At 39.6% G+C, this 14,133-nt stretch overlaps 1 protein-coding gene across 5 annotated transcripts in view; it reads right to left on the bottom strand.

Moving 5' to 3' along the window:
• Nucleotides 1-14,133, bottom strand: part of AIMP1 (aminoacyl tRNA synthetase complex interacting multifunctional protein 1) — an 82,593-nt gene that overhangs the window by 7,477 nt on the left and 60,983 nt on the right. For all 5 annotated transcript variants that reach the window (XM_006027570.3, XM_006027568.3, XM_025208804.1 and 2 more), the window contains exons 4-5: nt 11,501-11,662; nt 8,530-8,741 (exon numbers count right to left, since the gene is read on the bottom strand). In XM_006027570.3, the coding sequence (XP_006027632.1) occupies nt 8,530-8,741; nt 11,501-11,662 (374 nt within the window). The remainder of the gene's footprint in view (nt 1-8,529; nt 8,742-11,500; nt 11,663-14,133) is intronic.

Here is a 14,133-nt window from a genome sequence, read left to right as displayed (position 1 = left end):
TTGTTCTCCCTTCAATCACAATTGAACATGATTGCACATATATCCATAAGGATTTCTTTATTTCTTAAAAATGTATTTCTGTTATTATAGAATTAAGGGATGCTTTTCATTAATGTAAAATGCAGCTATTTTAAATAGCAACAGTTATTTAGAGCTTTCTGCCATATGGTACTATCTCAATCAGCCTTGTCAGAGTGCTTTTACAAACATTTTAGTTAGTCAATCATTTCCTAAATGGGGGATATTAATTTCCATAGGAAAAAGGTAGAGAATGTGCACAAGGAACTCTGTTTTGTTTTAATAAAACAGAAAGACTAAGCAAAGCAAGCAAAAAAGTCCTCTCAAAGAAATCGTAAAAGGTGAAAACAAAACAAACCCCCCTCCCAGAGAAACTGAAAAAAAATTAAAGTTTCTCCGAGTATAAGAATATTCTCTAACCTGAATAGTTTTAAGTTTATTCTGACTGGCAGAAAGTAGGCATCTTAAAAGTCTGAAATTAGATATAATGGCTCTTTGAAGATACAGAAAAAAACATCTGAAAGTAGAAAGCCTAACTTAATAAATGTGCAAATCAAGAAAAAAAAAAAATCAGTCAAGTGCAAACGTAATTATATTACAGACTGTATTTCTTCTTAAAGTTACACAGGCACATAATAAATGGATAAAAATAATTATTTTGAAAAGGAATAGGAATATGGTGACTTGGCTGTTATCTCTGTCACTCTCACTTATTCATTAATACATGAAAAAAATAGGCAGAAATAAATGCACCTAATTTACTGTTCTGTAAATTGTCACTAAAAACATGTAATCATATAAATAGCAGAAACAAAGGTAGCTATGAAAATTTGATACAAATGTGAAAGAAATGCACTGAACTAGACATTTTACTGGACCGAGATGACTAGGATAGATGTACATAGTTGAGGAGAGAGTCAGGAAGGAAAAGTGAATTTCCCTTATAGACAAACTACATGTAACATTTACAAAATACTCTTCATATCAACAGATCCCCAGATATATTCATGCCACTATTGAAATGCAGATGAAAATAAGGGCAGGACAGGAAATTTCAGATGAAGAAGCTAAAACAAATTATTTTGTTAATAAAAGGTACTAGGGTGAATAAGAGAGAGTTTGCACCTATGCAGAGTTGCTAAATACTGGTGTGAACTGGTAGTCCCACACATTAAATTGAATGAAAGAGTTAAAAAAAAAATCAAGTTAATCTTTTTTTTGAAAAGATGAAAAATTAAGTTAATTCTGCTAGCATTCATACCTTTTGTTTAAAAAAAGAATAGGCATTTCAAATACAAGGTTTAAACCAGTAAGAATCTGTGACAGCCAATGTTTCTTGTTGAAGTAAAATAAGTTTTTTCTTAAAACATAAGGGTGTTTTATATCCAGAGTTACATGAAAAAATAAGTATACCAACTAGTCTTCAGCAATTTACTTCAAAGTAAAAGGGTCACAACAGGCTACCCTTCCTTAGTTTGAAGTCAGCACACACAAGTTGAGTTACACTATGAGTTAAAACCATTACAACTCCTTAAAAGCCAGAGGAGCTGCAAAGCCAGTAACAACAAAAAATGCTTCTCAAGTTATCATGCCCTTGTCTGGATATTAAGTTTGCCAGAAAACATAATGTGCAGACCACAGATTTGGTTACATAAAATATTTCTTTCTGTTTCCTACCAGAAAATGAACATGTAAGAGTATCTAAAGTGGATCCTGAAGTTTAATGCTTTTAAAAGCAATGGAAAATTATTAAAAAAAAAAAAACAAAGCCCAAACCAACAAAAACTGTATAGAGTTACAGAGGAAGCATCAAAAAGTTTACAGTTGTTCATGCTGAAGTCAGTCTATGCTTGATTTTCTATATGATTTATGGAAACATTTTTCCATGGAGTAGGCCCCCCCCCCCCCCCCAAAAAAAAAAGAAAAGATCAGGAATGCATGTAAGGAATATAATTAGAATCTCAAATTGTAACAGAAAAAAAATTATTTCAATACCATCTTCTGACAAGTTCAAGGCTGGCCTTTGAAGAATGATTTGGAATGATGGATGGTCTCAAGTTTTTCTCAATGAAAAAAAAGGTCTATGCCTAATAGAAAAGTTTACACTACAAAAATTAGAACCATAGTTCTTCTGTGATGCAGCTTAACACAGCCAAAACTCAAGTATTTTTACTCACCACAATGTCTAATCCTAAAAACAAAAGCTAGATTACCCACAATTATCTATAATAGAAATGCCTAAACCTGAACTACATTACTGCTTCCACCATAGCTACTACAAATGGAGTTGAATTTCTGGAGAATTATAGGGCTTTTTCTAAAAATATAGACACAACTAAGATATCAATTATTTATATTATGATGGTGCCTATGAGCCTCATTGCCAGACAGTTCACAGATGAACAACCAGAAAATGGCCAATGGCTACGGCTGTGAAGTGTTTAAATACTAACAAATTAACTGGACATACAAAAAACTAGAACTCTTGGTTCCAAAACGATACCTTTTATTAGACCAACTGGAAAATGGCAAGAAAACTGTCCTTTTCTGCAAGCTTTCGGGATCAAAGTCCCTTCGTCAGGCTCTGGGAAAAGTGTAGATGGTACCAGATGGTAAAAAGTCCCCATTGGTAGGAAATAAACTTCATTTTTGCACAGAGAGAGCTGAAGATGGAAGTCTGTCCCTCTGGGTCCATAAGAGTGTCAATTTTCTTGCCATTTTCCAGCTGGTCTAATAAAAGGTATCATTTTGCAACCAAGAGTTCTAGTTTTTTGTATGTCTTTTTGTCTCAGACCAACATGGCTACCAAGTACACCCCTGAAACAAATTAACTATTCACTTTGAACCTGCCAACAAAAATCTCTTAATTCTCTACTGTGGGGCATTCTGGAGGATTATTTTTCTCCAGCAATTAGGTTACAAAAAATAAGAAGGCATGTCTATTATATCTCTGAATTGTCTGCAGTGTGTTCAGTTTGTTTACAATGAACTCTTAGTAGCTCACAGTCAAGATAATGCAAAAGATGAAACCAGATGGGTAACAGTGAACCTTTCAGACATATACATTTTTACTTCTGCAAATCTGGTAACAGAAGTAACACCCTTCAATATGACGATGCACTATGTGGAAGAGTTATTGCACTCAGCTTAGCATTTAATAGACAACTGTCTATGTCAGAGGTGTCAAATTTATGGGCCCCCAGGCCAGATCTGTCATGTGGCTGCAGGGCTTGTAGAGGCACTCAGATTTTCAGGATAGGGCCCGTCCCTAAAATTCAGGGCACAAAGCTCCACTGGAAACATGTGCTAGTGTTGGGGGTGAGCAACAGCTGTTAGCCCTAAAGGTCACTGCCATCACTCATCCCACCACTGAAGAGAGATCCAGTCCTGAGGGGTAGTTTGACACACCTGGTATATATCCTAAAAGCCACAATCAATGCTGATCCCAGCTGCAGCCCATGTTAGCAGTCTCACCACTGAGGATAGGAACTGGTGGCCATTTGAGAATAAATCAGTTCCCTCAAGATCAGAGTTTCATTTAGGCCACATGATGTAGGTTTCGTTGCCAATGGAGGGGAACGTTCAATTGCCAAGAGTCAAGTTATCTCATCCCCTCCAACTCCAAAGTCACACCATTATGCGAAGAGGATGTCATCCTAGTTTTCAAGCCATCATTTCCAAATTGTATGAGATAATACTGTAGCATTGCAGCATACTGTAAGTATCATGCCTGTGTAGAAGGATTTCAGGTTCATATACTGGTTATGTCATCTGTAAACAATTACGGTGTTTACAGATGACTGGGGACCTACCTAAATCATGGTTGCAGTGCAATGGTGCCTTTAATCTCATTCTTTTTTGCTGTGTGCTCCCCCTGCTGCTGAGTGGCTGAGGCAAAAACCACAGCATTAATTGCCTCTTGGCCACGCAGCAGCAGGGTGAAGGGTCAGCAGCAAAAAGAGCAAGATTAAAGGTCCCACTGCATCATGAACCTCTGTCACGATTATATCCCTAGTCATCTATAAACACCAAAATTGTTCAGGAATCAAAAATTACATGGTAATATAGCAATCAATTCTTCACCCTGTTTAGATAGTTCAGGCATTACTTTCAAATCAACACTGTGTAACAGTTCCAGAGTGAATTAAATCCCATGTAAAACACTCTTGGCCCAGGTATGTCTTAAAAAAAGAAAAGAAAAAAGGAATACAAGTCCATCAACTAAAACAGCAATGCATGTTATCTCGAGTCTTAGCTATCGTGGGCTTCTTGAAGCAAATCTGAATAGTTCTGGGATCCTAGTAACATGAATTTAATTAAATTTGTCCACAGAACACGGGACCTTGTACACAATCTGTTGCAAGTTTTGTGGAGAGGAAGCAAAAAAAAGACTTTGTAACGTGGGCCATGCAAACTGGAGAAAATAGTGGGTTTTTGCCTTTGAACCACTGAGTAAGAGTCCCTCTATCACCTTCCTCAGTAACTGCAAACCTTTTGAAAGGGTTCTGAGATTAGGATTTTTTTTAAAGTTTAATTATTCAATGGTATCAAATCATTTTTAAAGTAAAGGATTAAGGGGGGGGGGGAGGGGGGAGAATATTTTTTCCTTGCTTCTGTTTTCCCAAGACCTCTTTAGACTTAACTTTTTGAAGGCAAACAGCTTTGCTAACAATAGTATTTGACCAAGGTGAAGCTTTAATAACTACGAAGAGCACTTTGAGAGGATGGAATAAAGAATAATGAAGAACCTGTATGGAGGCAAAACTGGAATTTTAAAACAATATGTAACAGTGGTAGCTATCAACTAAAGGTGCATGCATAATTGATTTATCAGTTCATCTCTTTTACTAAAAATAAGCTTTGGTGTGTATTGACTGAACCAAGTTAAAACTTTTGGGGTTTTGCTGCAGAAATAGAGGAAGAGTGAAAAAAGCAAGATTGTTGCCTTGTACCCAACAGCTCAAAGTTAAAGCAACCCCTCAGAATGTGGGAAATTCAAATTTAATTCTCTTTTCTGCTTAATAAGATTTGAATTTACCACCACTAATCTTTCAGGAAGGTGCCCTACCTTCACAGGCTTCACAGTGTTTTGGGTGGGAGTGACTTTGATCTCTCCCGCTGACACTGTAGGAAACCCCAGGTGTCCCACCGCCTGGGTGACTACTCTTAACTTTCAAAGCTAGACTCATTCCTACTCTCTTAACTCTGTGTAAAATATTGAACAAACTGAAAAATCTTCTAACACAAGGTACTGACAGCACTGTGCCACAAAATACCCCAATGCCTGGTGGGGCTAGGATACTCTTTTGGGATATTAGAGACTAAATTCAAGTCTAGCCTCTGTTTGGTTCATGGCAGGACTTGGAACAAATGTCTCCCACTCTTGGACATGACCCCCATGGCCATCGGGCACTTGTGACAGGGTGCTCTCAATCCCTCCTTTTGGAGATGTTCCACTCCCTTAGAGTATTTAAATCAATACTGAAACAGACTGAAAACATTATATAGGCTAGTAGTTAAGGTGTTCTCCTGGGAGGGAAGAGATGTGTGAAAGTCCCCTCAGGCAGAAGAGGAAACTAAATTAGTGTTGCCTGGGGTGAAGAGGGGACAAATCTTGTGAATCCAGTCTTAAAACTATTTTTCCTGTTAAAATTTTTTAACAGAAAAATTTAGTTCTGTCCATGACTAGTTTTAGGATAGCCAAAAGTACATTTTTGGCAAAATTACTGTTCATGGAAAAAATGTAGCAGAGAGCTCAAGTTATAACTTGACTCCACTGTGCAAGTAACCACCCCTCCGCTGCCAAACACCACTATGATACTGTGCGCTGTCATTTTATTCTGAATAAAAACAAATGAAGCATTTTTAGAAGCACCTTATAGTGTAGCACACTTCACCATATTACATTCCCAACAACTTCTGGGAGCACTATGGAGGCTGAATACTGCTTGCTTTATGTCATTCAAAATACAATGTTAGATATGTTTACCCCTTTTTATAACAGAAGGGAGTAAAAGCTTTCAGAGTATCTATACTGTCAAGACTTCACTACTGTTATTTTTATACACAATAGTTATTGGTCAGAAAAAGGATGTACACACTTGTAAACTTTAAGTATCCAGATGGTTTTCCTGTCAATGTTCCCAGGAAAGTAAGATGAGTATCCTTTCCTTAGCTTGCCAAGTCTCCATTTTTCCAAATGTTTCTTATTTTTTTCTTATATTGTTCCGCATGTGATTAGGATTCAGTGAAATTTTAAAGAATGGACATGAACAGATTATCAAAAAACCTAATATTTTTTGGATAAACACAAGATTGTATATATGCCACTTACTCCAGTTACCCATTTGATAGCCTTGAAATATCCACAGTCTCTTTTAATTCAGATGTTGTTTATCCATGTGAAAAGGACAAGGTTACATACCTAGAGCAGACCCCTGGCCAGGGGAGTCTGCCCAACTACAGTGATGTGGCCATGCTCTGACGGGAGCTCCCAGTTTTCCCCAGCGCTGTTTTATCACCTCACTGGGTGAAGCGGATTGGGCTCATTAAGCAGCCCAGCATTATTTCCGGTCCCGGGAGAGGGGATGGCGTGGGACGGTAGGAGAGAGAGAGTCGGGGCATGCAGACCGTGTGAGCGCCTGTTGGCTGCCCAGAATTGAAGTCCCCAGGAACAGGGCAAGGGACCTGTATGGTCTTGAGAGCTCAAAGGAGCTCACATACTCAGGGAAAGCCAATGCTCCCGCGTTAAATTGGCTGCCATGCACGGTCAATTAAGCCAGCGCGGCTTCAATTACTGGAAAAAAAAAAGAAAGAAACATTTGATCGCGACTTTGGCAATCAAGCATTTATGGAATAAGGATCTGGGAAGGGAGAGCCTGCATTTGAGTCCCCTGCAGCCGGGAGAGGCACCACAGCGAGTCACCTGTAATTTTGCTTCCTATGCCAAGAAGTTTTGTTTCGTTGAGTATACCTGGTCGGGCACCTGGCAAGTGATGGCCAACACTGGGTCAGAGAGTCATCACCCCTCCCCCCATTAATTAGGTCATCGAAGTCATGGCAGGAGAGGTAATAGAGAGGAAGACCAACTCCACTGAGTTGACCAGCACCGGCCTTGAAAGAGGGAAACCAATGAATGTCAACAGGATGTAAAGGCCCATGTCTGTATGCAGTCATATCTCGACAATCCAGAACACACTTAAATGGAACTAGAATTATTACAGGTGTTACACAAGAAAATAAAATGATCAGAAAGGAAGCACTATTCAGTTTTAAAGGGAACTTCTTAAATTTACTGTGTTAAGCGTTTGCAGGATAGTTCATGTTCTAATATAAAAAGTCAGTCCTGGAAAGATCTCTCAGCTTTTCAAATGTTAATGTGTCCAGTAGGTAGATTAAATGGGCCCAATATAAAACATCAGCTCCAAAACACTGAGGAAATTAAGGGTAGTTCAGATTCAGGTCAGATGTCTGTGATCGTACAAACGGGCCTAAACTAAAATCTTGATTTCAAACCTATCCTTCTAAGCAGGGGTTTGGCAAAGTTTCAGAGCTGCAGCCAGGAACAACCTGGTTTGAGTCCAGGGCAGGCCAGTGTTCCAGCTAGCCAGACCCGCTTCTCCCTGCCCCCCAGGTACTCATCACCTGGTGCAGCTCCTCACCACCTGGCATGGGCATAGCCCCCCAGCACAAGAATGGTGCTGAACCCTGTCAGCTATGTAACCAAATTTGGCCCATGGCCACCTTGCTAATACCTGCCCTACAACAATTCAAGGTTAAGAAGTTTGCATCAGAACCCATAGCTTAAGTCTTGGACTCATCACCAGTAGTAGCCATATGATGTTTATTAAGTAACTTGGAACCTCCAGGTTGTAATAACTGACCAAAACCTGGTATGCTAAAAATATCTGAAAAACCAAAACGTTAACATTTCTCTTCTAAAACTGCTTATGGCACACTAGTTACTTCATGGGAGTAAAACAAAGATCTAAAGGACCAAAAGTTTTAATTTCATTAATTCATTTGTATATCGTTCAAATACGCATTAAAATTATGCGGGAATTTAAACCTAAAGGAAAAATGTAGCCTTTGGCCAGAGTGTTACTCATCACAGATTCAAAAAAAATAAAGTTCAAACGGACTACAGAGAATATTAGACCTGAACCATTTAACTTAACTGAACTAGAAGTCCATTTATATTACTCCTCTCCACTACCCCATGAGTGCAACATCTTATTTCCTTTCAAACATTTTCAGGGCTGTACGCTCTGTAAGACATACCAAAGACTCTCTCTGAGAAATAACACATAAAGTAAAGGAATAACATCTCACCTAATTAAAATCTGTCCTTCAAGAGTCTAACTAGAATTTGTAATTAAAAATATATCTAAGGAACAGAACTTTCTGTTGCAAACAAGGTACTTGAAAAGAATTCGCAATCGCCACACTTTGATGCTAAGAAACTACACATTAATGTACATACATTTTTTACATAAATAATTTCATATGTACCTGTTCCAAAGGTACATGCTTCACCAAGCCACTGACCACAGTTCTTGGGCTTGCTTCTCCAACATCTACCTCCTCAACATAAAGAGAATCTGCATCAGGATGTTTTTTTGCAGTAATAATGCAACCAACACGCAGGTCCAGGCGAGAAACATCTATAGGTTTAGAGTCATCACCCCCAGCTGCTGGAGGATGCTTCTTTTCCTTCTTCTCCCCTGCAGAAGAGAGTTAAATTAGAAGCCAAGGGAAAGAAGTTACATGATTAATTTTCCTTACAATCCTGCAACCACTAGATCTAAGCAAAAACTTTGAATTGTGTACTGACATCACTTTACTGCCTTAAATGACACATGGTCCCACCTTTGTATTTCATATCACTTAGGGCAATCCTTGTGTCTAAAGGCCTCTGGCACACATTACATTTATTGTGCAATTAACTAGTTAATTACACAATAACTTTAGACATGCTACACATGCAAAGTAATTATCACACAATAGAAGTGGTCAACAAGCCAAAAAATGGTCAATTAGCTATAAAAATGGCCAACGAGCTATAAATTTGTGGCTTGAAAAATGTTGAACAGTTTTATAGATAGTTTCTATTGAGCATTAAATTAAATATGTGGCATGTCACACACAGGATGACAGCAGCCCTTGACAGACATTCACTTTCAGATGTCACAAGTGCATGGTAAGACGTGATTCTGGATCTCAATCGCACCTTACTTGCTGGTGGAGAGGGAGCCCAGGCTCCTAACCAAGTTCCCAAGAAGCTTGATTTTGCAATCCCCTCTGGGCAGCTTGCGCTTTAAACATGAAGCAGGTTACATGGTGTGACTGTTTCCATTGAGTTACACTGTCTGTTCCTCGATTGAAGTAATGTTTGCCAAGGGCCTGATGTAGCTGTACAATATAACTTATATTTTTCTGATTGGAACCCACTTAATTTGTAGTGGGTTGCCAAATTAAGGAAGAACTACTCAGCTGTTTCTTGTAGCTTTCACTTCAAAGGGCATGTCTCAGATCAGATGAAGCTTCTCAGCAGTGCCCTCTGGAATAAAAGTCACAGCAAAACCTGGAGTGCTCAATGCTCCTGCACAGTTTTTTGCCTCAGCATGCCCAAATACTTCACAACCCCTCGCCTTCACCAGTGGACGAGGAATCTAACCTCAGAAAGTATCCGGATACCTGGTATCTCTGAAAGGACGTCTAAATTCTGAAGTGGCTCACAAACTGAAGTTCCATCAGTGAATTTTAATTCTTATATAATGACCACTGACATCATGCACTGAGTTAACACACTGAGGCTGTATTTTTGTGCAAAGGTAATTGATAATTACACTTCTTCCTATTTAAAATTCTAATCTTCATAAAATTACCTTACAAGATTACTACAGGCAGCTAATAAATGACAAACAGAGGCAAATATATTATGGTACTACTGGAGTCCCAAAATACAACGTTAATTCTGTCACGATTTAGATATGTCCCTAGTCATCTATAAACACCAAAATTGTTCAGGAATCAAAAATTACATGGTAATATAGCAATCAATTCTTCACCCTGTTTAGATAGTTCAGGCATTACTTTCAAATCAACACTGTGTAACAGTTCCAGAGTGAATTAAATCCCATGTAAAACACTCTTGGCCCAGGTATGTCTTAAAAAAAGAAAAAAGGAATACAAGTCCATCGACTAAAACAGCAATGCATGTTATCTCAAGTCTCAGCTACAGTGGGCTTCTTGAAGCAAATCTGAATAGTTCTGGGATCCTAGTAACATAAATTTAATTCAATTTGTCCACAGAACACAGGACCTTGTACACAATCTGTTGCAAATTTTGCGGAGAGGAAGCAAAAAAAGACTTGGTAATGTGGGCCATGCAAACTGGAGAAAATAGTGGGTTTTTGCCTTTGAACCACTGAGTAAGAGCCCCTCTATCACCTTCCTCAGTAACTGCAAAACTTTTGAAAGGGTTCTGAGATTAGGATTTTTTTTAAGTTTAATTATTCAATAGTATCAAACAATTTTTAAGGTTTTTAATTTTTGGAGTCCCAAAATACAATGTTAATTCCCAGGTATGTCATTTGCCTTTGCTTACTTTTTACCACTGCACTTCTTGTCACTCACATAACAATGCTACAATTCTAGACATAGATTGGGCAAAACAAGATGCTGAAGCTCAATGACTGCAGAATTTTCCAAAAAGAAAAGGACATGCATTTACAGAAAATAGTACAGCTAAACTGAATGCAGTTCCTTTAGTACTATATAGTAGAGGCAGGCAACATTTTTGGGCAGTGCGCCAAAAACACCTGCAGCTTCAACTTATAAGACGTAGGCATACCAGGGGCAGATGTAGGAGATGGGGACTGCAAGGTGTCAGATTCTTTTTCTGGCAATGCTGCCCCAGCCCTTCCCTGCCATCTGCCCCAAAGGGTGTGTGCAAGCAAGATGCGTTCATCTGCCACACACTGCCCATTCCAGCGGTTGCCTACCCCTGCTATATAGCATTACTATTTTATACAATGTAATGTGTCTGAGCTAGTTTGTGGGCTTTTACTTTCATGGTGTCCATGACCCATGGCAAAAACCAAACTCTAACAATGAATCTTGGAGATGTGTTCTATTCCATTCACTTTGGCAGTTTATGCTTCTTTAATCTTCAGCATGCACACAAACATATGCATATTATATATATATTTTAGGGAAGGAGTCAACAGTATTTAGCTTAGCTACTTTAGTACGTATCTGCCAAGTACCTTGCATAAACAAGAACTACAAGCCTATTTGCTTAATTCCCTTTATAAACTGTAAATACTTCCTTTTTCCAGACTTTTAAGAGTTGGAGTGTTGATTTCCTTACTGTAGTTCTACTGATTGTTTTTCCATCCTCTGCAATTATGAAACTTTACTTAGAACATCCATAAATTAAATACCGTAATTGTTCAAAGGATTTCAGAAGTCGGAATACCTTTTTTTTCTTCCTTGTCCTTCTTTTTCTTTTCTTCTTCTCCACCTTTAATTTGATCTTTGGGATCAGAAGGAGAGGCTGTGAGAGGTGTGGGCTGTGGCAAGTCTTCCGAAAAGAAAGCTGTAGAAATGGTTCCACTGGGTGGAGGTGCGATTTGTTTCACTAAAATTAAATATGATGGACATTAAAAAGCTATTTAATTTCTTAAAAGTGCAAATGAAACTCATTATTTTAAATTTTAAATACAAAGAACAATATGTAGCATAAGTGGTTATGAAGAAGAAAAAGGTTAATTAAATACTCAGCAGAGGGAACTACTGATGCTATTAAGATAAAGAGGAATATTATGAAGCAGACCTCAGAAAGGAGATTTGGCGCTGACCAAAGAATTGTAGCACCCTTTGACGCAGGAAGGAGCTTCATTTGTTTAACCAAACGAAAAAGTAGGCTCTCAACTCTACCTATTATTTGCAAATACAGTGAAAACAATCAAATGCATACGCATACAACAAATCTCATTCTGATTAACTAATCATTGTAATCTTTGGTAACTTTAAATGTTTTCTCTAAAAATCTATTAATTTGAAAAAGTACACAAAAACACACAGTAATAGAAAGAAAGAAAGTTCAACCTGCCTCACATTTTTTTCCTTACTCAACTTCAGGTTAAATTAAAAAGGCGGCAAAACGAAGTTTTGTGCAAACAGTGTAACAGACGACGAGGAAAGCACAGGGCCCTGCAAAGATTTATGCATGTGCTTAACTTCATGCTTATACATAGTTCAAGAAACTTTAGTGAGGCAATTCATGTGCATAAAGTCAAGCAGCTTTGCAAAATCAAGGACTGCATCTCTAGGAGCTGAAAATAATTTGAAAAACAAATATTGTGCAATTTTTCTTAAAAAAAAAAGCCATTAGGAAATTTAAAAAAAAAGTCCAGAAGGCAACATATAATGGAGACTATCAGAAGCTTAAGTTCTCTTTATCTTAGTGTTATACCACTCTGATTATAGACTGCAAACATACCTACATGCAAAAAAGACCCAAAAGTACAGAGAAAGGGGCTAGGGACAGACATTACACACAAACCAGTTCAAGATAAACCAGGTTGAATGTAGTAGCAGACTCAATTGATTTGGCTCAAACCAGTTTATGCAACGTCTGTCCCAGACCCCTTGCTGGTTTAAGATAAACCAGACACTCCCAGCACTCCCAGCTCTCCATTGGTATCAGTCAAAAAATATTTATTTGTGCACCGCTAACAGTTTAACTCCACTCTAGCTGGAAGCTTGTTGGTGCTCAGATGTAACATCAGAACAAGAAATACTGAGAAGAGCATTGGAGTGATAACACAGCCTTACTTAACTCCCATTTTAAACTTAAAGGGATCTGTGATAGTTCATTACTGAGAACCACCACTCGTATACCATCATGGAGCAGGTAGAGAATGGTGACAAATTTTGGTGGGCATCCATACTTCAAAAGGATTCTCTATAACACTTCTCGGCTGACAGAGCTGAAAACTTTCACGAGGTCAAAGAAGGCCATGTAGAGATACTTATGTTGCTCCCAACATTTCTCCTTCATCTGGCAAGCTGTGAAGATCATGTGAGTTGTGCCTCTTGATGTCCTAAACCCACATTGAGATTCCAGGAGGAGCTCTTCAGCAAGTGGCAGGAGATGGTTCAGAGGGGTTCTCACAATGATCTTTCCTGTGGTGACCAGCAAGGTGATCTCTCTGTAGTTTTCACAGTTGGACTTGTCTCCTTTCTTGAAGAGTGTCACAATCATGGCATCCCTGAGGTCATCTGGGATTTCTTCATCACTCCAGATCCGTACAGGCTTGGGAAGTGGCAGGAAATCTGAGAGGAGACTGGGGGAGAGGCAGTATCAAAATGACACGGCTGGGTGTTCATCCTGGCCTAATCTAAGTAGTTTTGTGATGGCCTACTCAAGGAACCTGTCGCAGGGCACCTTGGTGCTCTGCTCCTAGAGAGTGGAAACTGCCAGGGAGAGAGCCCTGGCAGGACATAACGAGCACAGCTGCGGGTTGCCCGGGGCAACCAAGAAGTCAGCTGACCGGAGGGGGCAGGGCCTGGCCCTCATAAAGCCCAGGGCTGAGGCCAGGCTAGCAGTTCTCTGCCAGCAGCCAGAGAGGCAGGAGCTCCCTCAGCCAGGATGTGGGAAGAAGCCTGATTGCAAGTACAGCTCATGATAGCTCTGGAGGCTTGAGCAATGATGCTAAGTTATAGCCAGGTGACTTCTGTTGTTATAGCCAGAGGGCGTGTGTTTGAGTTATAGCCAGGAGGCTCGAGTTTATGTTGTTACGTATTACACCGGTGGCTAGGGCGAGGCTATAAGGGGTTGGAGGAGGCCTCAGGGGGAACCCCGGCACCAGGGAGGGCGCAGCGTATTCATTGGGGACTTGCAACGATGGGTGAGGACCCCAGTGCCAGAGCAGGCGCAGCATACTCAGGGGGAACCCCCAGCGGCATGGGGACCCCGGCGCCAGTAAGGGCGCAGTATCCTTAAAGGGGCCTCACAGCGGAGTGTGAGGACCCCGGTGCCCAGCGTGGGCACAGTGAGCCCTAGAGAGGGGGCAGTATTATTAGGAAGCCCAGCGTGGGCACAGC

The sequence above is a fragment of the Alligator sinensis genome, unplaced genomic scaffold (assembly GCF_000455745.1).
Source record: "Alligator sinensis unplaced genomic scaffold, ASM45574v1 scaffold1092_1, whole genome shotgun sequence".
NCBI classification, from domain to species: domain Eukaryota; kingdom Metazoa; phylum Chordata; order Crocodylia; family Alligatoridae; genus Alligator; species Alligator sinensis.
This window is presented reverse-complemented; position numbering and strand designations above follow the sequence as displayed.